The sequence below is a fragment of the Dipodomys merriami genome, unplaced genomic scaffold, assembly GCF_024711535.1.
Source record: "Dipodomys merriami isolate MVZ:Mamm:240054 unplaced genomic scaffold, mDipMer1.0.p SCAF_57, whole genome shotgun sequence".
Taxonomy (NCBI): domain Eukaryota; kingdom Metazoa; phylum Chordata; class Mammalia; order Rodentia; family Heteromyidae; genus Dipodomys; species Dipodomys merriami.
This window is the reverse complement of record NW_027206146.1, coordinates 7224280-7249001: the sequence shown is the minus strand read 5'-3', so window position 1 is coordinate 7249001 and position 24722 is coordinate 7224280. Positions and strand designations below refer to the sequence as shown.

The window sequence follows — 24722 nt, the reverse complement described above, 5'->3', positions numbered from 1 at the left end:
ACCATGAATGAAACTTCCTTTTGTATCAAAGAAGGCTCTTCTGTGCAAAATGTTCTAATATAAAGTTTAGTAGGACATGCTGTCAGTTTAAAAGAGGTAAAAATATAACTCAGGATGTAATTGGTCATCAAGAAGATGAGAGTTGAGAGAATGAATTAACTTTGGACCTTGAATTTATAGTTCATTGTGAGTGTTCATGCTTCTGCTGTGCAAATGACCTTAGCAACTGTTCATCTGTGACAAGACTCTGTTTGCCTCAAGGAAAAAAAGTCGGCACTGGCTGGTCTTTCTTTTGTGGAGGAAAGGCATATGGAGCTCTAAAGACAAATTATCTGTCACTGTTATGTTAGGAGTATGGTGCCTGTCCGTCTTAGTAATTTGACCCATCAGAATAAGAGATGCATAAGACAAGATCTCACTCGAAATTGTGATAACGTAATTCTGTTAAATAATGTGGATAGGGATATAGCTGCAGCTTTTATTCTGCCTGTCCCTAGACTTGAAGAAGGTGTCCAGAAAGAGTGCAGCAGACAACCTTGTATATTCAACCAAGTGACAGATAAATAAATCAAGAAATCAATCAAGAAATCAATCAGGAAATCAATCAATCAATCAAGAAATGAAAAAGGAAGAACAATAATTTGACACATTGGAACCACCACAGATTGTTTGCTGTTGACAAACCATTTAGGCTGTGAACTGTTTGAAGGACTGAGCTGCTTTAAGATAACTGACAATTCTCAAAGGATTCAGAACCAGCTAGAGCAGCTCAAACAAGAGCTGAAAAAGTTAAAATTCAGTGATAACTGGGGACTTCCAGAATAGTTTTCCTGGTTTTTTTTTTTTTTTTTGCCTTTTCTGGGTGCAAGATCCTCTATTTTTCGGATTATCCCGCCAGCCTCCTGTCTATTTCAATATTTATCTTCTAGCATGCAGCATATGCTAGCTCAAACAAAAATGAGAATTATGCTTTCTGAAATCATAGCAAAAGGGGGGATTGTGAGAGCCTCCATAAGCTGAGCTGTGAGAGCTGAAAGGATTGGGAGGATGGAAGGCCTCCTCTGAACATGAACTCTTAGAATCCTGAGAGCTTCCTGGAAAGGTCAATCCCTTCTGGATTGATAGGACTTCAGATTTCTTTCTTGGGTGTAGGCTAATTCCACAGCAGACCTTCTGGGATCTTTGGGATAGACAAAAATCTATGTGAACTCTAAGTCATTTGCTGCTTACACCTGCTGCTTAAGATGAAGGAGTTATTTATCACTTGAGGGAGATGATACCACACAATGGGTGTTTGTGATTAAGATTGTATTGTAGTATTGGTGCTTGTGATGTCAGGGAAATGGTGATCTCATGTTGTACACGTTCGCCCCTGTGCTCTACTCAATAAATACCTTGTCAAATGGACTCAGGGCACCGGAAGCTGGCAAAAGGCTTCAGGCTCCTGGTACCCCAAACCTCAATTCCAGGGCCTGGTGTCTGTTCCGGCTCCATCCCTGTTTGTCCCAAGTTGGACAGAGCTTCCACTCAAGATCAATGGGGGCGGGGGGAATCCTTTCCCCAGAACATCCAGCAAACCATCAGGCAGCCTCCTGTCATGGGGAGCCCACTGTCCCCACCTAAAGGAACTTCTTCAGCCTTTCACCCAGGTCGTCTTTGCTAAGCAGAACACTAAGGCATGTTTGTCAGCCCTCGGTGCGGTGGCCCCATTTATTTCAGCAAGAACACACATGGGTCCCTTTGTGCTCCTCACCTACATGTGGCTGCCACCCGTCCTGGTGATTGCACCAAAGATGAGACAGGCAAAGTCAGACCTCCTGATTCGAGTGACAGACTAATGCTATGATCTCTGTCCAGTCCTGTCACCTCCATAAGATGGGGACACAAGTCTTCATCCCCACAGACAAGGAGCTAAATCTGGGCTTAGTCCCACGAGAACAGCTCTGGAGGAAGTCCTGCCATCTTCTCCTGGAATGTTTTCTCGAAGGCTTGGGTCTGGGCTGGGGTGAAGTGGTTCTTCCAGTCCCCCGTGATACCTAGGCCGTGGAAAAACAATGACACCAGACTGGGTCAGGGCAGGAAGGCGCTGTCCCCTCGTGTCCCCTCTGTCCTCTGCCTACCCCGGGGGTGAGGCCATAGATCTCGCTGGGAGATGGACTCCACAGCAACCACACTCCATGTCCATGGCTCTCCTCTCAAGTTCTATCCCCTGCCACCAGAGGGGCACATCCTCCCCAGATGTGTGGGAGTCAGGAAGCTCAGGATGTGGTCTCATAGTTACACAATAGCATTTTCATTTAATAGGAAGTTGAATAGAGTTTTTGTATAATAGAGTTAAGTGTGTGTACATGTGTGCATGTGTGTGCAAGTGTGTGTCTATACAAGAGTTTGCACTCAGGGCCTAGGTGCTGTTTGGGAGTTATTTTCTGCTCAAGCCTCATGCTCTACTACTTGAGCCACAACTCCATTTTCTGTTTTTTTGGTAGTTAACTGGAGAGAAGGAATCTCCTGGATTATGTTACACCATCTGGATTTGAACTGTGATGCTCAGATCTCAGGTTCCTGGGCAGCTAGGATTACAGGCCTGAGCCATGGACACCCAGCTGGTACTTACACTTTGTTTTCTTTTCAGATCTACTTACTATCACATTACTTGTTTGTCTGTTGTAGGACTTAAAGTCTGGGCCTGGGCACTGATCTTGAGCTTCTTTTGCTGAAGGCTTGGCACTCTACCATGTGAGCCCCAGCTCCACTTCCAGTTTACTTTGTTTTAACACAAGCTGGAAGTGAACGGCCAGCTTGATCCTGGCTGATCCCTGGCCAGGTGTGTGTGGTTGGAGAGCAGATTTTTTTTTAAAATTTAATTTAATTTTATTTGTGAACATACTGTACAGAGGAGTTACAATTACATGGGCAGGACAATGCGCCGCCCCCCCGCACCGACATTGTAAAGCTCGTTTTGGACATGACAGCTTGTACTTCTCATTGTTGGAACAGGTCCACCTGTATCCTTAAACAACTGGTTTTTCCCCATCTCCTCCACAAGTTATACTGACATCAAATATAGTGAAAGCAGGGGTTATACTGTGGGGCAGGGGCATACAAAGTAACAAAGAGATAATCTTATAAATGCGTTAGAAACACATGCATGAAAGAAAAAAACATTAAAATACATATCTATGGGTTCATTTTCCTGACATCACATTATCTGACCTTTTCCGCTTGACTCATACATCTACTAGATATTATAAATAAGGGAAACCATGGGACCTATGTTTCTTTGGGCCTGGCTTACTTCACTTAACATAGTTTTTTCCAAGTTTTTCCATTTCCTAACAAATGGGGCAATTTCATTCTTTCTGATGGAAGCATAGAATTCCATTGTGTATATATACCACATTTTCTTGATCCATTCATCTACTGAGGGGCATCTGGGTTGGTTCCAGATCTTAGCTATGGTAAATAATGCTGCAATAAACATAGTTGTGCTGGTAGCTTTAGTGTGGTCTTGTTTGTAAACATTTGGGTAAATGCCCAAAAGTGGGATTGCTGGGTCATAGGGGAGTTCTATGTGAAGTCTTTTGAGGAAGCTCCATACTACTTTCCAAAGTGGTTGAACAAGTTTACATTCCCACCAACAATGAAGTAAGGTTCCTTTCTGTCCACATCCCCTCCAGCATCTGTTGTTAGAGATCTTGATTTTTGCCGTTCTAACTGGAGTGAGGTGATAGGAGACCAGATTTCTTTCCCTGGCTTCCAGCACCTCCTTCCCTGGGACATTTCCATACCTTTCCTGGTGATTTTGAAACCAGCAGGAACAAGCTCCTCTGGGACATCAGGGAGGTTGGACATCTTGTTCTCCTTCATTGCCTGGAAGGAACTGTTCTCCAGGACCAAGTCCAGCTCTCCGGGTTCCAGCACCTTCCCCAAGAACCCACAGATCCTCTCTACCATGCTCCTCGGGTCCTAAGGAGAGAAAAACACAGCTCGAGTATGAGAGGGGACAACAGAAAAGGAGTGAGGAGGAGGGAGCAGGAGAAGAGAGAAACAGCAGAAGGCACTGGCTGATGAGAGGATGGGTGTCCTGTGGAGTTGGGTGCGTGACTCAGTGGGTAGAGCACCAGCCAAAAAGAAAAACATCAGGTACTGAGTTCAAGCCTCTATCTTAAAACAAAAATAAACAAGAAAGAAAGGGAGAATGAGAGGAATGCAGGAAGGAATAACACACAACAGGATGTAGAAAGTTGACATAGAAGGTGGGATGGAGACTGGGGGGAGGATACTGGGGAAGAAGATACTTGAGAAACAGGGGAGATGGGAGAAGGGGTGAAGAGGGCCGTGGTGGGGTGCATATAAAATCAATCTTTACCTTTTTCATCTGCTCATAACTGAGGACCAGCACGTTCTCCTTTTCCCTCATGGACATCCAGCCCCGGACATGATCAAACCATGACCCGTAAGGCACTGCAGGGGGAACAGTGTGGCATTGTGCAAAGTCTCCACCATTCCCGATCTGCATGGTGGTCTCAGCACTGATTGCTCTGGTCCCTGTCATCTTCACCAGGGTGTAACTGAGAAATAAGTCCTGTCTCTTTATAGCCTCAAAGAGAGAGCACTACCGAGTATTGGTGGCTCATGCCTCTCATCCTAGCTACTTAGGACACTGAGATTTGAGGATCACTGTTCAAACCAGCCTGGGCAAGAAAGGCCATGAAACTCTTATTGCCAATGCACCACCACAAAAGCAGAAGTGGCGCTTTGGCTCCAGTGGTAGAGTGCTCGCCTTGAGCTAAAGAGTTGAGGAATAGGGGCTGGGAAAGTGGTTCAGTGGTAGAGGGCTTGCCTTGCATGCCTGAGGCCCTGGGTTCAATTCCCCAGCACCAGATAAGCAAAAAGAAAAAAGCTGGAAGTGGCACTGTTGCTCAAGCGTTAGAGCACTAGCCTTGAGCCGAAGAGCTGAGGGACAGGACCTAGGCCCAGAGTTTAGGCCCCACGACCACAGTCCCTTCCCCCCGAAGAAGAGCTGAGGAATAGCACCCAGGCCCAGAGTTCAAGCCCCATGACTGAGAGAGAAATGGAGTGGAGGGAGAGAGAGAAAGGGGGAAGGAGAGAGAGAGAGGAAGGGACAGAGAGAGAGAGAAAGAGAGCAAACACAAGCACTGTGGAGCCAGGACATGGATTTCTAAGCAATTTTTTCCTATAGCACAGCCTTTGCTCCAGCTGAAGCAGGTCACCAAAGGCAACACCAAAACCTCTGACCTGGACAAAGAGCTCCGCAGGCCCTGACAGAACTCAGGCTGAGTGCCTTCCATGCCAGCTTGGCCCAAATCCATCACTTGCACAACTGAGCACAAGTCCGAGTGTCAGGCCTGAGCTGTGACACACGCACAAGAGGCACCTCCCATCCCTGCCCATGGCTCCCAGCAGGTCAGTCTGCAGAGGCCTTGGTGTGCTTTATTCTACTTGAAACATCTTTGCTTGAAATCAGGGCCAGAGCACTGTACCTGGGTTTTTATGCTCCTCTCTAACACTTGAGCCACCCTTCCACTCCCTGCATCATGATGATTGAGTGGGTATGAGAACCTCAGGGACTTTCTGCCTGGGTTGGCTTCCAACTCTGACCCTCAGCTCTCAGCTTCTGAGTAGCTGAGATTATAGTGGTGATCTATTTTTATTTTATTTTATTTTATTGGGTCCGGTTGTGGGGCCTGAAATCTGGGCCTGGACGCTATCCCTCAGCTCTTCAGCTCAAGGCTAGCGCTCTACCACTGAGCCATAGCACCACTTCCAGCTTTTTTCTTTTTGCTTATATGGTGCTGAGGAATCGAACCCAGGGCCTAGAGCATGCAAGGCAAGCACTCTACCACTGAGCCACCTTCCCAGCCTATAGTCGTGATCTATAGCACTGATTTTAGATCCAAGTGGTAAGAGATGTGGAATCAGGGGAGAAACAGCTCACCAAGCACTTCTACTGGTTGTGAAGCTAAACCCAGAGGGCCGGAGACACCAGATGATGACGTACGTAGAGCACAGATGTGTGTTCCCCCCACCCTTCATACCCAACTCAGGCCATGGACCCCTGACAGAACCATGGAGAAGTGACAAAATTACAAGCATGAGGAATGACCCAGAACTTTTGCATGAGTAGAAACAGAGGGACCTCAACTTCAAGTGAGAAACTCTGACACGGACAGCAAAACAAATTTAAAATATAAAAATATATAGGGAAGGTAGAGTTGGATTGTGTGGGAAGCCAGTGAGAAACCGTGAGCCAACATCTGGGAGTAGAGCACCCAGGAGGGGGCGGGTCCTCCATGGCTACGGAAGCTCCAGGGGCTCAAAACACCTTGGGACCTTCCATCATGGGAGAAGTCTGGTGCTGCCTTTAGCCAATGTGAGTTCTGGGAGAAGGAAGCATTGGGCCCACAGATGGTGAGATTTAAAGGAGATCTTGGAGAGAGGGGACACTAAAAGAGGTTTAAATTCTTCTCCATTCACTTCACAGTCTACTCACCATGTCCTTGCAAGAACCATTCAAAATATTGTTCCAGTGACTCTGGTTTCTTAGCCAGATTTGTAAAATGCCAGAAATAATAACCAGATATAAGGACATCCTTAGGATTTCTGATGACATAGATCATCTTCAAGGAAGAAAGGAGAGAATTAAACAATATTCCCATCTTTTCTTGCACTCTTTGTGTTCAGAAAATTCTAGCCATATTTTGCTCCAACATTGAAATATCTGGTGATCTTTTGGTTGTACATTAGTTTGTGAAATAATTTTGAGAGTTCCTACAATCCAATCACTTAGCCAGGAATAAAACAATGGTGGGACAACACATTTCCTAAACATATCTGGGATATTTATCTACTAAACACAGGAGAGCAGATGCTGGTTAGCTTTTCTTGGCTGCAGATTTATGAGTTGTTCTGTGAACATCATTGAAACATCTGGGCATGGGTGGCTCTCACCTGTAACCACAGCTACTCAGGCAGCGCAGATCTGAGGATCATAGTTTGAAGCTAGCCCAGGCAGAACAGCTCATGAGACACCCATCTCCAATTAACTACCTGAAAACGTCAAGGGAGCTGTGGCACAAACTGGTAGAATAACAGCTTTGAGTACAAAAGCTCAGGGACAGCTGTAGTTCAAGTCCCAGGAGTGGTACAAAAACAAAACAAGAAAAATCCATTGAAGGAGGGAGTTGAAATGATACAACAACAGAGATTTCACAGCAGAGGCGCCCATTTCTATGGTGTTCAGGAGCAAATCTAGGTAGCGTTGTGCCAGGGAAGAGTGTACATCCTGTGTGTTGTGGGTTGGGCCGGGGAAGCAGGACAAAGGCTCCTGGTCTGATCTGGCCATGAGCACCAGGTGTTTATTCACTGCACAGCCTTCAGAGTCAGGCCACTGACACCAGGTCACATGACATTGAAACCACACAAGCTCAATTTTTTTTTCTTTTTTCTTTTCTTTTCTTTTTTTTTTTTTACTCAGGGCCTAGGTACTGTCCCTGTGTTTTTGTGTTCAGTCTGGTGCTTTACCACTTGAGCTGCTGCTCCACTTCTGGCTTTATTTTGGATAGCTCATCAGAGATAAGAATCACCTGGCCTTTCCTACCTGGGCTGACTTCTGATCTTGATCCTCAGATCTCAGCCTCCTGTTTAGCTGGGATGACCACACAATGCCTGGGTATCCATTTAAAGCACAGTTTGGTTAGTCTTTCAGTTAGTCATCCAGTTCATCTGTCAGGGATTACACAGCCATGGTCCACATCTTAGAATCTGGTTTGGTCTGAGGATCGTGAATTCATGAAGGAGAGTCTGGGGTCCTCCATGAACTACAGAGGGAGAATTCCAGACCTGCTGGCTATGTGCATTTTTAAGAGGAAAATGCCTTGATGGAACAGTTATTGGGCACTGATCACTGACCTTGGCCTTGGAAGTGAAGAAAGACTTGGGGAAGAGTTGGATGGGGAGGTGGGAGGAGATGAGGGGGGGGCCCTCCTTCCTCTCCACTTTGAATTCATATCCACTTGCAGTCTCAATCCATGGGGAACGAACGTATATGGGCACAGATCGAATCCAGTTGGGATCCCCCTTGGTGTGAATCAGAGAGAGAACCTCAATCAACCAATGGGTTCCTGGGGCAGAAAGAAAAGCAGAGGTCACTCATTTCTATCTGAATACACAATATTATATATTTATATATTTATATATATATACATATATACACACACACAGACACACATATACATACATGCATACACACACATATATAATGGTAAAGCATATGTAACATAGACCTTACGGATATAAACTTTTTCAGGCATGCAATCTGATATGGATAAGTAGTGTTTAGTGTATTTTAATCATAGCTCACTCAGTGCCAGTATTTTGTCATCTATTAAGTCTACACTGTCCATGACAACTGAATAATGATTTGCTTGACACCTGCATTTACCCACATCATTTTCTTATCACCTGCATGACTTTTGTAGTTCTGGGCCTAGTATGTGAGTGCAATAGTACACAGGTTTTTTTTTTTTTTGTTTGTTTGTTTTTGCACTTTGGCCTTGACTCATGTGGTTTCAAATGGCAAAATGTCCTGATAATAGTAGAGCATGGGTCTAAGTTGGAAACATTATGCTCACCTTTGGTCCTCAGCTCCACCCATTTCTGAGCTGCTCCCTGCCCTAGAGATCTTGCCATACAGCTGGCCCCTCCCTCTCTCCACCCAGACCCACCTGAGCTCCCACCTACCTTACTTCCTACCCCCAGCCCCTGCTGATGCTAGATAGTGGAGGTGGTCATGAGCTCTCTCTCTGGGGGAGAAATGGCTCCTGTAATAAACCTTGTAACCATCATTCTACTGTGCCTGCCTGCCTTCACATGGTCCCCTGGGAAGCATGTGATGGATCCTTCCCTGAGCTGTCTGCATTTTCAACAGTGTATAATATTCCACTTTGATCTCTCAACTTGCTTGGGATTGTGCAGCCATTTCTCTGTGGATATTTGGGTTTAATGCAGCTGTTAGCTGTTGCTGAAATCCTGCAGTGCCCCCACTGGCTGTGGTTTTCAGCACATTTCCCTTGCAGTGTGCCCTCAGAGCTCCCTCCCCACTCCCCGTGCCCCTTCACACAGGCTCCCTGGCCTGGCAGTGCCTTGTGTTTACCCCAGGTTTTCCAGGTCCTAACTATGGCCCATCATGATTCTTCTATTTGAGATCATGCCTTTTCTCCAGGTAACCTCAAAATCATCCTTTTTATTTTATGAGCTATGGAGCACCTTAAAAACACCTATTTAAAAAACTATGCTGCCAACCCTGGAGCTTGAACAGGGCCTGGGCACTCTCCATGAGCTGTTGTGCTCAAGACTGGCCCAAAATCACAGGGCCTCGGGTCTTCAATAATGAGCTACTACACCATTCCTAAATGGGCACAGTTGGGAGTAAGGCCACAGCTCTGGCCTTTCCCACACAGCCACAGCCCCCTCTGCTCACCTGATTTGGGGTAGGTCACCGTGATGATGTCCTCATCCTTCAGCACCAGCTCCTCATGGACTGCTTTTACATGTTCAGGGCAGGTATCCACAACAGGGAAAGGAATGCCCTGGTACCACACGTAGTCCTGAGCCATGGCAGAGTCTTGGGTCCCTGGCTCTTGGTCCCAGGCCACTGGCACTGCCACCGTGGAAGTGGTGACAGAGTCTGGATGGTGAAGAGAATCATTAACTAAGATGAATTGGTGATTTAAAAAAAATCCTGTAATTGTTACCAGTGATTTTTATTGGGCAACTGTGATATCATACAAAGGGTGAACTGTGCTCATCTGATCTTCAGTTCATGGCAGAAAACTAGAAATACAAGAGGAAATAAGCTAGGGCATAAGATTAACTAATATTTTTAATGTACTAATCCTTTATTTTGAGAAGAGGTGTAGATATCAGAAAAAATCGTAGAGAGGGAAGGGCTGGACTTCTGGAACAAAACTCCAAGTTCAATCTACTAATATCACTCCAAGATCTTTGCCAAGGTTCCTCAATGCATTGTCCTTCCAATTTCCTCTGTTTCCCCTAGGATCTCTCTCCACTCCAGGATGTCAGCCATGATCCCCCAGGTCATGGGTCTCCAGGTTCCTCAGGCCCCTGGACACAGGCACAGTTTCTCAGACTTCTTTTCTTTATCCTGACCTTGCATATTTGACAAACAACAAAAACTTCTGTAACTTTATGGGTATGGTGTGAGTGTGTGTGTGTGTGTGTGTATACACACCACAGAAACTGATTTCTCTCCTTCTTTCCTTCCTTCCTTCCTTCTTTCCTTCCTTCTTTCCTTCCTTCCTCCTTTTCTTTTTTTTGTAGTTGGCCATGGGGCTTGAACTTGCCCTGGGTCTCTTCGTTCTTTAGCTCATGGCTAGTGCTCTACCACTTGATCCACAGCACCACTTCCTGCCTTTTCTGTTTATGTGGTGCTAAGGAAGTGAACCCAGGGCCTCATGAATGTGAGGCAAATGCTCTACCACTGAACCACCTTCCCAACCCCCAGGAATCCGTGTCTATGATGTTCAGGAGCGATGAAATCTAGGTAGCATTGCACTGAGAACTCTTTGGGGTTGGCCTGGTGTAGGCTGTACCTGGGAAGTGGGTTGTTCTCTCTGGAGGATGAAGCCATTTTTTTTCCTGTGGCTTGAACTCAGGGCCTGGGCACTGTCCCTGAGTTTTTGTGCTTAAGATTAGTGCTCTACCACTTTAGCCACAGCTCCACTTCTTGTCTTGTTGGAGTTAAGTGTCTCTTGGCCCTTGCTGCCTGGGCTGGCTTCCAACTTTGATCCTTACTTCCTAATTAGCTGGGATTACAGGTGTGTGTCACTGGGGCCTGGCTTTTTTCTTTTTCTCTTCAAGTCCTGGGCTTGAACTCTGGGTCAAGGTCCTAATCCTGAGCTTCTTTTGCTAAAGGCTAGCACTCTACCACTTGAGTCATAGGACCACAGCCGGCTTTTTTTGTTTATGTGATGCCAAGGAATTGAATCCAGAGCCTCACTCATATGAGGAAAGCACTCTACCACTGAGCCAACTACCCAGTGCTAATTTTTTTAAATTTAATTTTATTGTAAAGATACTGGACAGTGAGGTTACAGTTACATGAGTAAGGTAATGCTCAGGTTTTTGTTAATGCCAGTCTTGTGTTATGTGCTTCCCATGGGTCTGAGTTGTCTGCATTTTCAACACTGAGTAATATTCCATTTTGATCTCTTAACCTGGTTTGGATGATGCAGCCATTTCTCTGTGGATATTTGGGTTTAATTTCCTGGCGCTCTACCGTGATAGCCACAGATCTTCAATAACGGAGCTACTATTTGGTCCCTATTTTGTAGACAGCAGGAGGGAATGGGGGCTTCAGGCCTGGAGGTTCCAAGGCAGAGCACTGGAAGTGGAGCGCTGGCTCGGGTGGTAGAGTGTGAGCCTTGAGCGAATAAATGAGGGACAGTGCCCAGGCCCTGAGTTCAAGTCTCAAGACCAGCAAACACTTGAATAACATGGCACTTGATGCATTCCCATACTTACATTTCTTACTGACCTTTTTGTGCCAGACCCAGTAGTCTGGCACCCACAAGACATGAATGTCTCACAGGGTATTATGGGGTGGTGACCACCCACATATCCACTCAGGGCCTGGGCTGTGACCCCGTGAGACCTAGGCTGTGATGTCATCGCACCCTCTCAGGTGTGATGGGGTCCCCTGAGAGGCGATCTCTCCTCCACTCCTGAATAGGAAAACTTGAGCAAAGCCTGTCTAAAGCCCAGTCAATAGCTATAATTTGAAATGTAGTGAATGAGAAAGTTCATCTCCAGTCTTTGAAAAATCAACATGTCCCCATGAGCGATAAAAAGTACAACAAACACGAAAACAAAAAAATCACCATAGACATTCTTGGGGCTGGGAAGGTGGCTCAGTGGTAGGGTGCTTGCCTTGTATGCATGAGGCCCTGGGTTCAATTCCTCAAGACCACATAAGCAGAAAAAGCCAGAAGTGGTGCTGTGGCTCAAGTGGTAGACTGCTAGCCTTGAGTTGAAGATCTAAGGGACAGTACCTCGGCCCAGAATTCAAGCCCCAGGACTGAACAACAACAACAAAAAATCAACATGTGTACCCTCCCACAGTAACTGAGGAGGACCAGCTTACCAGACTGGGAGTGGTCCTACAGGTACTGTGTAAAACGGAAGTGATTGATCAGGAATCAGAACAGGGAAGAGGTAACCCAGCCAGGATAAACAGCTATCACATCTGTACATAGCAGGCAAGGAGGCCTGGAACCTTTGGTTGATTTCAGAGCCCGGTTAAAGATAATCTTCATAAAACTGTAACTGCAAACTGAGGTAAGATACTAACTTCTCCAAATATATACCATTGAAGAATGCTAATTCATTGTCCAAAGGTTTACACTCCATCAAGGCTGCAAACGGCGATGTTACAAATCATATTGAAGTCTGTAATGACATTGGTTCCTCTGCTGCAGCCATAATGGGACCCACCATAAAACGTCTTAAAATGTTTTAGATGTGAAAAAAATGGGATACATAAAAAGAAATTGTTCAAAAGGTAAGAACTCCTAGCAAATTCAGAGCCTTGTACAAATTAAATAACCCTCTTGGGAGTGGGGGTTGCCAGACCCTTGTATAAACTTCTCTTACATCTATAAATTGATTTAGGAAGAGTTCCCTCTTTTTGCCCCATTTTCTTTACAGACCCTGAAGACTAGAAGCCTCGGACATGTTCAAAGATCCATTTGTATACTAATATGCCTTGCTAACAAAGTTGTCTATACATTTTCTGTTTTTTGTCATCTAGTACTCAAATAGCTGTGTATAATGTTACTTGTTGTGTTTGTATTTTGCCTCATAGTTTGCTTTGTTTTGTCTGTCTAATACTGACCACACAGTTTTATCATATTGGACAAAATAATGTCACTTTGCCATTGGAATTCCAAAAGAATCTATGGCAGATATATATATATAGTCAGTCATAGGGCTTGAACTTTGGGCCTGAGCATTGTCTTTGTTCTCTTCAGCTCAAGTGTAGCTACTGTGACAATTCCAGTTTCCTGGTTGTTAATTGGAGATAAGAGTCTCATGGACTTCCTTGCATGGGCTGGCTTTGAACCTAGATCTTCAGTCTCAGCCTCCTCAGTAGCTAGGATTACAGGTGTGAGCCACAGGCACATGGCCAACTTTCATTTTTATAATCTAATTGAGCTTTAAAACTCTTGTACATAAGTATGAATGTAAGTGTATGTGAAAATGTTCAAAATAATCTAGTATTTCTGCTTAAAATCTGTTATGATGGTGAAACAAAACAGTTCTGGGAAGGTGGTTCAGTTCTAGAGTGCTTGCCTTGCATTCATGAGGTCCTGGGTTTGATTCCTCTTGCACCATATGAGCAGAAAAAGCCAGAAGTGGTGCTGTGGCTCAAGTGGTAGAGCACTAGCCTTGAGCTGAAGAGCTCAGGGACAGCACTTAGGCCAAGAGTTCAGGCCCCATGACCAACAAAAACAAACAAATACAAAACCAAAAACCAAAATAAGTTTCCTTGCGCTGAGAAAAGGATTTGGGAGGTAAGACCTGTATTAAATGTTCATTTCAAAATATAGAAATGAGTAAGACTAACCACTTAAGGTTCAAGTAAGTGTGTGATGGTATGAGTATGTCTTAAATCTATAAGATAAAGAACTTATTAGTAAAGTTGACATGTAACCACATTGGCTGTGATTTAAATAAGGTTAAAAATAATGCACTATAATACCAATATTTCATTTCTTCTTTTTTTTTTCCATCAGTTGTGGGGCCTGAACTCTGGGCCTGGGCGCTGTCCCTCAGCTCTTCAGGTCAAGGCTAGCATCACCACTTGAGCCACAGTGCCACTAATGGCTTTTTCTGCTTATGTGGTGCTGAGGAATCGAACCCAGGGCCTCATGCATGCAAGGCAAGCGCTCTATCACTGAGCCACCTTCCCAGCCCCAATACCAATACTTCATACTTTATACCAATTTCATATAGATGATTCTTTCTTTCCCTTTCAGACAGACACTAAAAAGTAACAGTAATATAGGCAATGTGATTAGTATTCCTAAAAACTGCCCCTTGAGATGTATTAAAAATTAAAACCTTTAAAAGGAGAATTAAAAAGAAGAAAGGGTTAATCTGTATAATATAATTTGGTTTCAATGCTATTCTGCAATTAGATACAAATTAGGAAGAACAAGCTTGTTCTGAGATCCTTAGTTTATTAAGTCTGGGTTCTTGGTACATTGATTCGTACATGTAAAGAAAAACTATGCTATTTGAGTTTAAAGGTGTTCTAAGAGTTAACTCAGACTACAGAAAAAAAAAGTGTCAGCTTTAAATTCCAGATGGCCAGGAGAGAAATGGTTGTTTCCCAGTGGTTCTAGGTTTCAAAAGTGTGAACTTAAATGCAAATGAGCAATGGGATTGGCCTTAAAATGAGGACTTGGAAAGAAATGTTATCCAAAGTATTTGTTTCAAAGTGGAAAAGGGAATATTAGGACTACTTAAAGTTCACTTCCAGCCGGGCGCTGGTGGTTCACACCTGTAATCCTAGCTACTCAAGAGGCTGAGATCTGAGGATCGCAGTTTAAAGCCAGCCTTGAGCAGGAAAGTCGGTGAGAGTCTTATCTTCAATAAACTACTCAGAAAAAGCTGAAAGTAGTGCTGTGTTTCAAGTGATAGAGTGCTAGCTTAGAGCTGAAGAGCACAGGGTCAGTGCCCAGGCCCTGAGTTCAGGCCTCTGGACTGACAAAAAAAGTGTGGGGGAGGGGGGGAGGAGATAGGTGTAGGACACTAGAACCCCCAAGAACAGATAGCAATGGCATTCTATACCCTTATTTTTGAAAATTTACTTTTTCCACCCAATATATCAGCAGCAGATAAACTTTGGAAAGACCTGAAAAAATTGCTTCTTTACCTCAACCTATATGCTGAAAGGATGACATTGGTAATAACTAGAGGCCCGGAACTGTCAAAGTATGGGGTGGTGGTTATTCTTGTGTGTGCACAGGTTCAGCAGACATCTGTCTACCTACCCTGAAATGAAAACCCAGAAATAAAGAGAAAATGCATCCAAACTCCAGGAACCTCTGGAGAAAATCTTCAAGAGGGTGAGGATAACTAAAGGCTCAGGGAGAAATAGAAACAGGGACCCTTCCCACCTGGGGACCAATGAAGAAGCTTTTTCTAGAAGCTGAGAGATGCTCAAAGGACAAGGGACAGGAAATGAATGCATCATCGTTGTTGATAATAAAGATGGTGCTTATTCAGGTGGTTGGTGCCTCCTGCTCAGTATAAGCCTCTGTTTGGGAGGTTCCTATGCTGGGTAAACTGTTGCACTTAAATTGTACTGTGATATGTAACAACTCAGAAATGGGACCTGTCCAGTGATATAAAGATGGAGTTAAGATATTTAGTCAGGTTGGGTGCCAGTGGTTCATGCCTGTCATCCTAGCTACTAAGGAGGCTGAGATCTGAGGATCACAGTTCAAAGGCAGCCCAGGCGGGAAGTGGTGAAAACTGGAAGTGGTGCTGTGGCTGAAGTCATAGAGTGCTAGCTTTGAGCTAAAGAGCTCAGAGACAGTACCCAGGCTCAAAGTTCAAGCCCTATGACCAAAAAAAAAAAATGAATGAATGAAACTTCCTTTTGTATCAAAGAAGGCTCTTCTGTGCAAAATGTTCTAACACAAAGTTTAGTAGGACATGTTGTCAGTTTAAAAGAGGAACAAATATAACTCAGGATGAAATTAGTTGTCAAGAAGATGAGATTTTAGAGAATGAATTAACTTTGGACCTTGAATTCATAGTTTATTGTGAGTGTTCATGCTTCTGCTGTGCAAATGACCTTAGCAACTGCTCATCAGTGACAAGACTCTGTTTGCCTCAAGGAAAAAAAGTCGGCATTGGCTGGTCTTTCTTTTGTGGAGGAAAGGCATATGGCACTCTCTAAAGTCAAATTATCTGTTGCTGTTATGTTAGGAGAATGGTGCCTGTCTGTCTTAGTAATTTGACCCAACAGAATAAGAGATGCATAAGACAAGATCTCACACAAAATGGTGATAACTTAATGTTGTTAAATACTGTGGATAGGGCTGTAGCTGCAGCTTATATTCTGTCTGTCCCTAGACTTGAAGAAGGTGTCCAGAAAGAAGGCAGCAGATTACCTTGTATTTTCAACCAAGTTTGACAGATGAATAAATCAAGAAATCAATCAACAAATCAATCAATCAATCAATCAATGAAAAAGGAAGAACAATAATTTGACACATTGGAACTGCCACAGATTATTTGCCGTTGAAAACCATTTAGGATGAGAACTGTTTGAAGGACTGAGCTGCTTTAAGATAACTGGCAATTCTCAAAGGATTCAGAAGCAGCTAGAGCAGCTCAAACAGGAACTGAAAAAGTTAAAATTCAGTGATAACTTCCAGAATAGTTTTCCTGTTTTTTTTTTGTCTTTTCTGGGCCCAAGATCCTCTATTTTATGGATTATCCGGCTAGCCTCCTGTCTATTTCAATATTTATCTTCTAGCATGCAGCATACGCTAGTTCAAACAGAAATGAGAATTATGCTTTCTGAAATCATAGGAAAAGGGGGGATTGTGAGAGCCCCCAAAAGCTGAGCTGTGAGAGCTGAAAGGATTGGGAGGTTGGAAGGCCTCCTCTGAACATGAACTCTTAGAATCCTGAGAGCTTCCTGGAAAGGTCAATCCCTTCTGGATTGATAGGACTTCAGATTTCTTTCTTGGGTGTAGGCTAATTCCACATCAAACCTTCTGGGATCTTTGGGATAGACAAAAATCTATGTGAACTCTAAGTCATTTGCTGCTTACACCTGCTGCTTAAGATGAAGGAGTTATGTATCACTTGAGGGAGATGATACCACACAATGGGTGCTTGTGATTAAGATTGTATTGTAGTATTGGTGCTTGTGATGTCAGGGAAATTGTGATCTTACTTTGTATACATCCGCCCCTGTGCCCTACTCAATAAATACCTTGTCAAATGGACTCAGGGCACCAGAAGCTGGCAAAAGGCTTCAGGCTCCTGGTGCCCCAAACTCAATTCCAGGAGCTGGTTTCTGTTCCGGCCTCATCCCAGGTTGTCCCAAGTTGGGACAGAGCTTCCACCGAAGATCAATGCAGGGGAAGAAATCCCTTCCCCAGGACATCCTGCAAACCCTCAGGAAGCCTCCTGCCTTGGGCAGCCCCCTGTCCCCACCCGAGGGACCTCCGTGGCCTTTCACCCAGGTCGTCTTTGCTAAGCAGCACACTAAGGCATGTTTGTCAGCCCTCGGTGCCGTGGCCCCATTTATTTCAGCAAGAACATACACTGGTCCCTTTGTGCTCCTCACCTGCATTGGCTGCCACCTGTCCTGGTGATTGCACCAAAGATGTGACAGGCAAAGTCAGACTGGGAATGTGGCTTAGTGGTAGAGTGTTTGCCTAGCATGCATGAAGCCCTGGGTCCACTTCCTCAGTGCCACATACGCAGAAAAAGCCAGAAGTGGTGCTGTGCTTCACGTGGTAGAGTGCTAACCTTGAGCAAACGAAGATAAGGGACAGTGCCCAAGGCCCTGAGTTCAAGCTCCATGACGGACACAAAAAAAAAAGAAAGAAAATTCAGATCTCCAGATTTGAGTGAGAGACTTATGGTATGATGCACAACCAGTCCTGTCACTTCCATAAGATGGGGACACAAGTCTTCATCCCCACAGACAAGGAGCAAAATCTGGGCTTAGTCCCACGGGAACAGCTCAGGAGGAAGTCCCGCCATCTTCTCCCGGAATGATTCCTCGAAGGCTTGGGTCTGGGCTGGGGTGAAGTGGTTCTTCCAGTCCCCCGTGATACCTAGGCCGTGGAAAAACAATGACACCAGACTGGGTCAGGGCAGGAAGGCGCTGTCCCCTCGTGTCCCTTCTGCCCTCTGCCTGGCCCGAGGGTGAGGCCATAGATCTCCCTGTGAGATGGACTCCACAGCTACCACGCTCCATGTCCAGTGCTCTCCTCTCAAGTAACCCTCTGCCACCATGGGCTCTATTCCTGTCCCAGATATGTGGAATCAAGAAACTCAGGATGTGTTCTCAGAGAACTCAGGGCCCTTTAATATCTGCATGCACACGATAGTGTTTTTCTTTTTTCTTTTTCTTTTTAATTTTTGTGAACATACTGTACAGAAGGTTACAATTACATGGGTTAGATAATGAGTACATTTCTTATCAAGCATTGCAACCTCCTCTTTTTTTTACCCTTCACATCCCTTCCCAGCCTCCCCCGCCCCCCCCCAACCAATCTCCCCCCCCGCACGATAGTGTTTTTCTATAATAGAAAGTTAAGTGTGTGTTTGTGTGTGTGTGTGAGAGAGAGAGTGCCATAGAGTACTTATATAAGAGTTAAATGTACATGTGTGCACATAGGTCAGGTGTGCATGGGTATTTGATAGATTTCTTATATAATAGAGTTAAATGTGTGTGCATGTGTGTACAAGTGTATGCCTATACAGGAACTTGAACTCAGGGCCTAGGTGCTGTTTGGGAGTTATTTTCTGCTCAAGCCTAGTGCTCTACCACTTGAGCCACAGCTCTATTTTCTGTTTTTGTTGTTGTTGTTTTTTTTTTTTGGTAGTTAACTGGGGAGAAAGAGTCTCTTGGATTGGATTTTCCTGCCTGAGCTGGCTTTGAACTGTGATCCTCAGATCTCAGGTTCCTGGGCAGCTAGGATTACAAGCCTGAGCCATGGACACCAAGCTGGAATTTATATTTTGTTTTCTTTTCAGATATTATTATTATCACATTTTTAATTTGTTTGTTTGCTTGTCTGTTACTTGTGGGACTTGAACTCAGGGCCTGGGTGCTGACCTTGAGCTTCTTTTGCTAAAGACTGGTACTTTACCACTTGAGCCACAGCTCCACTTCCAATCTACTTTTTTTGACACCAGCTGAAAATGAACAGCCAACTTGTCCTTGGCTGATCTCTGGCCAGGAGCCTGTGGTTGGAGACCAGATTTCTGTTTCCTGAACTCCAGCACCTTCTTCCCTGGGACATTTCCATACCTTTCCTGATGATTTTGAGATCGGCAGGAATATACCCCACTGCCACATTATTGAAATTGGACATCTTGTTCTCCTTCATCGCCTGGAAGGAACTGTTCTCCAGGACCAAGTCCAGCTCTCCCGGCTCCAGCGCCTTCCCCAGGAACCTGCAGATCTTCTCTATCATGCTCCTGGGATCCTAATGTGAGAAAAACAGGGATAGGAGAGGGGGCAGCACAGGAGGAGGGAGCAGGAGAAGGGAAAAACATCAGAAGAAACTGGCAGGAAAAAGGATGAGTGGAGTGTGGGAGTTGGGGGCATGGCTCAGTGGGTAGAGCACCAGACAAATAGCAAAGCATCAGGTACTGAGTTCAAGACTCCATTTCAAAACAAAAAAGAAAGGAAAGGAGGATGAAGGGAAAGAATGACACACCACGATGTAGAAACTTGATAGAGAATGTGAGATGGCACTCTTTGTGTGTGCGCGTGTGTGCGTGTGTGTGTATGTGTGTGTGTGTGCATGTGCACGTGTGAACTGGAGGAGGGGCGGTCAGAAGAAGGGGAGATGGTAGGAGGGGGTGAGGAGGATGGTGGAATGGGGTGCTTATAAAATTGTTACCTTTTTCATCTGCTCATAACTGAGGACCAGCACATTCTCCTTTTCCCTCATGGACATCCAGCCCCGGACGTGATCAAACCATGACCCGTAAGGCACTGCAGGGGGGGACAGTGGGGCAGCGTGAAAAGTCTCCACCATTCCTGATCTGCATGGTGGTCTCAGCACCGATCGCTTTGATCCCTGTCACCTTCAACAGGGTGTAACTGACAAATAAGTCCTGTCTCTTTATAGCCTCAAAGAGAGGACACTGTGGAGCCAGGACATGGCTTTCCAAATAATTTTCTTTCTTTTTCTCTTGTCAGTCCTGGGGTTTGAACTCTGGGCCTGGCTGCTGTCCCTCAGCTCTTCAGCTCAAGACAAGCACTCTTCCACTTGAGCCACAGCACTATTTCCAGTTTTCTGGTGGGTTATTGGAGATAAGAGTCTCATGGACTTTGCTGCCCGGGCTAGCTTTGAATCATGATCCTCAGATCTCAGCCTCCTGAATAGCTAGGATGACAGGCGTGAGCCACCGGCTCCCGACCCAAATAGTTTTCTTTTATTGTGGCACAACCTTTGCCCCATGTGAAGCAGGTCACCAAAGGCAGCACCAACGCCTCTCACTGGGACAAAGAGCTCCGTGGGCCCTCACAGAACCCAAGCTGAGGGCCTTCCATGCCAAGTTGGCCCAAATCCATCATTTGCACAGCTGAGCACAAGTCCCAGTGCAAGGTCTGAGCTGTGACACACACACATGACGCTTCTCCCATCCCTGCCCATGGCTCCCAGCAGGTCAGTCTGCAGAGGCCTTGGTGTGCTTTATTCTACTTGAAAACACCGTAAGACAGAGTGAAATAACATTCAAATACTATTCAGGGTCTCCGTTTCATGAATCACACTTTGTAGATCATAGTGAAACTAATTTTTGTGTGCTGCTTCTGGACCTGGGCTTCATCCTTGAGTTTATATACTTAAGGCTGCCACTCTACCACTTGAGCCACACCTCCACTGCCTGTGTTATGATGACTAAGTGGAGATGAGAGCCTCAAGGACTTCCTGCCTGGCTTGAGCTTCCAATTGTGATCCTCAGCTCTCAGCTCCGGTGTAGCTGTGATTACAGGTGTGAGCCACCAGCCCTGGACCATAGTTCTGAGTGATAAGAGATGTAGAGGAGAAGCAGTTCATCAAGAACATCTACTGGTTGTAAAGATAAACCCACAGGGCTTGGGACAACAAATGATGAGGTAAAGCACAGATGTGGGGTCCCCCTCCCTTCATACCCAGCTCAGGCCATGGACCCCTGACAGAAATGTGGAGAAATGACAAAATTACAAGCATGAGGACTGACCCAGAACTTCTGCATGACTAGAAACAGAGCGATCCCAACTTCAAGTGAGAAACTCTGACACGGACAGCAAAACGTTTTAAAACATAAATATATGTATGGAAGGTAGAGTTGGGCTGTGTGGGAAGCCAGTGAGAAGCTGTGAGCCAACATCTGGGAGTAGAGCACACAGGGCGGGGGTGGGTCCTACATGGCTACGGAAGCTCCAGGGGCTCAAAACACCTTGGGACCTTCCATCATGGGAGAAGTCTGGTGTTGCCTTTAGCCAATATGAGTTCTAGGATGAGGAAGCTTTGGACCCACAGATGGTGATATTTGAAGATAAAACATGGTGGGAGGGGAGGGTCACATGAGGTCCTGAAAGATGTTTAAATCCTTGTGTGCTCTCTTCACAACCCACTCACCATGTCCTTGCAAGAACCATTCAAAGTATTGTTGCAGTGACTCTGGTTTCTTAGCCAGATTTGTAAAACCCCAGAAATGATAACCAGATATAAGGACATCCTTGGGATTTCTGATGACATAGATCACCTTCAAGAGAGAAGGAAAAGAATTAAACAAACAAGAAACATTCCCATAATTTCTTGGTGTTCAGAGAAATTCTAGAAAATTTTGCTCCAATATCAAAATATCTGTTGGTCTTTTGGTTTACCTTGCTAGGAATAAAGCAATGGAAGGACAATGCATTTCCTAAATGTATCTGGGATATTTATCTATAAAGCACAGGAGAGCAGATGCTGGTTAGCATTTGCTGGCCATAGATTTATAAGTCATTGTGTAAAAATCATGGGAGGATCTGGGCATCAGTGGCTTGCGCCTGTAATCCCAGCTACTCAGTAGGCTGAGATCTGAGGGTTGTGATTTCAGGTCAGCCCAGGTAGAACAGCCCAAGAAACACCTGTCTCCAGTTAACTACCTGAAACGCAGAAGAGGAGCTGTGGCTCAAAGTGGTAGAGTGACGGCTTTGAGCACAAAAGCTCAGGGACAGCACCTAGGCCCCAAGTTCAAGCCCCAGAAGGGGAACAAAAACAAAACAAAATAAAAACTATTTAAAGGCGAGGGGCAGGAGGTATGAAATAATACAGTATCAGAGTGTTCACACCACATGAACACTTTTTTGTTGTTGTTGTTGGTCATAAGGCCTGAACTCTGGGCCTGGACGCTGTCCCTCATCTTTTCAGCTCAAGACTAGCACCCTACCACTTGAGTCACAGCTCCACTTCCAGCTTTTTCTGCTTATGTGCTGCTGAGGAATCGAACCCAGGGCCTCATGCATGCAAGGCAAACACTTTACCACTGAGCCACCTTTCCAGCCCCACCCATTTTTTGATGTACAGGAAGAAACAAATCTAGGTCCCATTGCACCTGGGAAGTGTTTGCATCATGCCTGGTGTGGGCAGGCAGGGCAATGAGGACCTCTGTCTGGTGCACAAAGGCTCCTGGTGTATCTGGCCCTGAGCACCAGGTGTTTATTCACTGTACAACGTTCAGAGTCAGGCCACAGACACCAGGTGACATGACACTGGAACCATACAATCTTACTTTTTAAATTATTATTATTATTATTATTATTAATTGCCATTCCTGGAGCTTGAACTCAGGGCCTGGGTGCTGTCCTTCATTTTTGTGCTCAAGGCTGGTGCTCTACCACTTGAGCCACGGTTCCATTTGTGCTGTTTTTTTTTTTGTGGTTCAAGCATCTCCTAGCCTTTCCTGCCTAGGCTGACTTCTGATCTTGAACCTCAAATCTCAGCCTCCTGTTTAGCTGGGTTGACTACATGAGGCCTGAGTATCCGCTTAAAACACAGTTTGGTTAGTCTTTCAGTGCATCCAGTTCATCTGTCAGGGATTATGCAGCCATAGTCCACATCTATGACTCTGGTTTGGTCTGAGGACCCTCACCTCATAAAGGAGAGTCTCGATCCTCTGTGAACTACAGAAGGAGAATGCCAGATCTGCTGACTATGTAGTTTTATGTTTAAAAGGCATTGATTAAACAGTTATTGAGCACTGAGCACTGACCTTGGCCTTGGAAGTGAAGAAAGACTTGGGGAAGAGTTGGATAGGGAGGTGGGAGGTGAGGAGGGGGGGACCCTCCTTCCTCTCAACTGATCTACTTTTATTCTCGATCCATGGGGAGCGAACAAACATGGGCACAGATCGGATCCACTTGGGATCGCCCTTGGTGTGAATCAGAGAGAGAATGTCAACCAACCAATGGGTTCCTTGGAAAGAAAGAAAAGTGAAGGTCACTCATTTCTGTCTGAATATAGAACATTATAAATATAATATATAATGTATAATATATATTATATAATGGTAAAGTATACATACCATAAACCTTACTGATGTAAACTTTCTCAAGCATGCAATCTGATGCGGATAAGAAGTGTTTAGTTTATTTTAATCATAGCTCACTCAACGCCAGTATTTTGGCATCTTATAAATATTCACTGTCTATGACAACTGAGCATTGATTTGCTTGCTATCTGCCCTGACCCCCACCATCTTCTTATCTCCTCCATCACTTTGGCAGTCCTGAGCCTTGTATGTGAGTGCAATATACATTGTTTTGTTTTTGCACTATGGCCTTGTCTCATGTGCTCAAATGGGCAAATGTCCTGAAAATAGTGGAGCATGGGTCTGAGTCATCTGTGTTTTCAACACTCAATAATATTCCATTTTGATCTCTCAACCTGTTTGGGATTGTGCAGCCGTTTGTCTGTGGATATTTGGGTTTAATGCAGCTGTCAGCTGTTGCTGAAATCCTGCAGTGCCCCCACTGGCTGTGGTTTTCAGCACATTCCCTTGCAGTGTGCCCTCAGTGCTCCCTCCCCACTCCCCAGGCTCCTTCACACACAAACCCCTGAGCTCCCTGGCCTGCCAGTGCCTTGTATTTACCCCAAGTTTTCCAGTTCCCAACTATGGCCCCTGATGATTCTTCTATGTGAGATCATGCCTCTTCTCTAGGTAACCTCAAAGTCATCCTCATTTTAATGCACATGGAGCATCTCAAAAACACTTTTTTTTTTTTTAAATAGTGCCCATCCTGGAGCTTGAACAGGGCCTGGGTGCTGTCTCTGAACTGTTGTGCTCAGGGCTGGCCGCTCTACCACATGGGCCACAGATCTTCAATAATGAGCTACTATACCATTCCCACGCAGAAGGCTGGAGGGAGTGGGGCACAGGCCTGGCCTTTCCCATGTAGCTGCAGACCCGTCTGCTCACCTGATTTGGGGCAGGTCACCGTGATGATGTCCTCGTCCTTCAGCACCAGCTTCTCGTGTGTTGCTTTTATGAATTCAGGGTTGTATACCTTGATAGGGAAAGGAATGCCCTGGTACCACACGTAGTCCTGAGCCATGGCAGAGCCCTGCGTGCCTGGATCTTGGTCACAGGCCACTGGCACTCTAGAGGGGGAGGCAGAGTCTTTAATATCATCCTAGGTGGTAAAGCCAATCATTAACTTTCTTCCTTTCCTTTTAAAACTATATTGATGGTAAAGAAAGAAACAAACAAAACCAAGGTGATTGTCCCTGGGGATTTGTATGCAGCTGTGAAATCATTCAAGGGTGGTCTCTGCTCATGTGATCGTCAGGTCACGGCAGGGAACCTGAACGAGAAGAGGAAATAGGCTTGAGCACAGAATGAAAAAATATAGTTTTAAATGTCCCAATCCCATTTAT

The 24722-nt window shown here is 45.1% G+C and overlaps 2 protein-coding genes across 3 annotated transcripts; both read right to left on the bottom strand.

Annotated features, from left to right (window-relative positions):
- Positions 1 to 1291: 1291 nt before the first annotated feature.
- Positions 1292 to 9693, bottom strand: LOC138812857 (sulfotransferase 2A1-like). Its single transcript, XM_070001081.1, has 6 exons — positions 9503 to 9693; positions 7933 to 8144; positions 6515 to 6641; positions 4370 to 4464; positions 3789 to 3966; positions 1292 to 2036 (listed from the first exon to the last, which is right to left on the bottom strand). Exons 1-6 carry the CDS (start codon positions 9636 to 9638, stop codon positions 1924 to 1926), a joined length of 861 nt encoding a protein of 286 aa, XP_069857182.1. The 5' UTR covers positions 9639 to 9693; the 3' UTR covers positions 1292 to 1923.
- A 6151-nt stretch (positions 9694 to 15844) lies between these two features.
- LOC138812856 (sulfotransferase 2A1-like) lies at positions 15845 to 24429 on the bottom strand. Of its 2 annotated transcripts, none has more exons than XM_070001079.1 (6): positions 24265 to 24429; positions 23059 to 23261; positions 21441 to 21567; positions 19713 to 19807; positions 19115 to 19292; positions 15845 to 17912 (listed from the first exon to the last, which is right to left on the bottom strand). In XM_070001079.1, exons 1-6 carry the CDS (start codon positions 24398 to 24400, stop codon positions 17800 to 17802), a joined length of 852 nt encoding a protein of 283 aa, XP_069857180.1. In that variant the 5' UTR covers positions 24401 to 24429; the 3' UTR covers positions 15845 to 17799. The 2 variants fall into 2 exon arrangements, with proteins under 2 accessions (XP_069857180.1, XP_069857181.1); XM_070001080.1 differs by lacking the exon at positions 24265 to 24429 and adding an exon at positions 23371 to 24223.
- Positions 24430 to 24722: the final 293 nt, after the last annotated feature.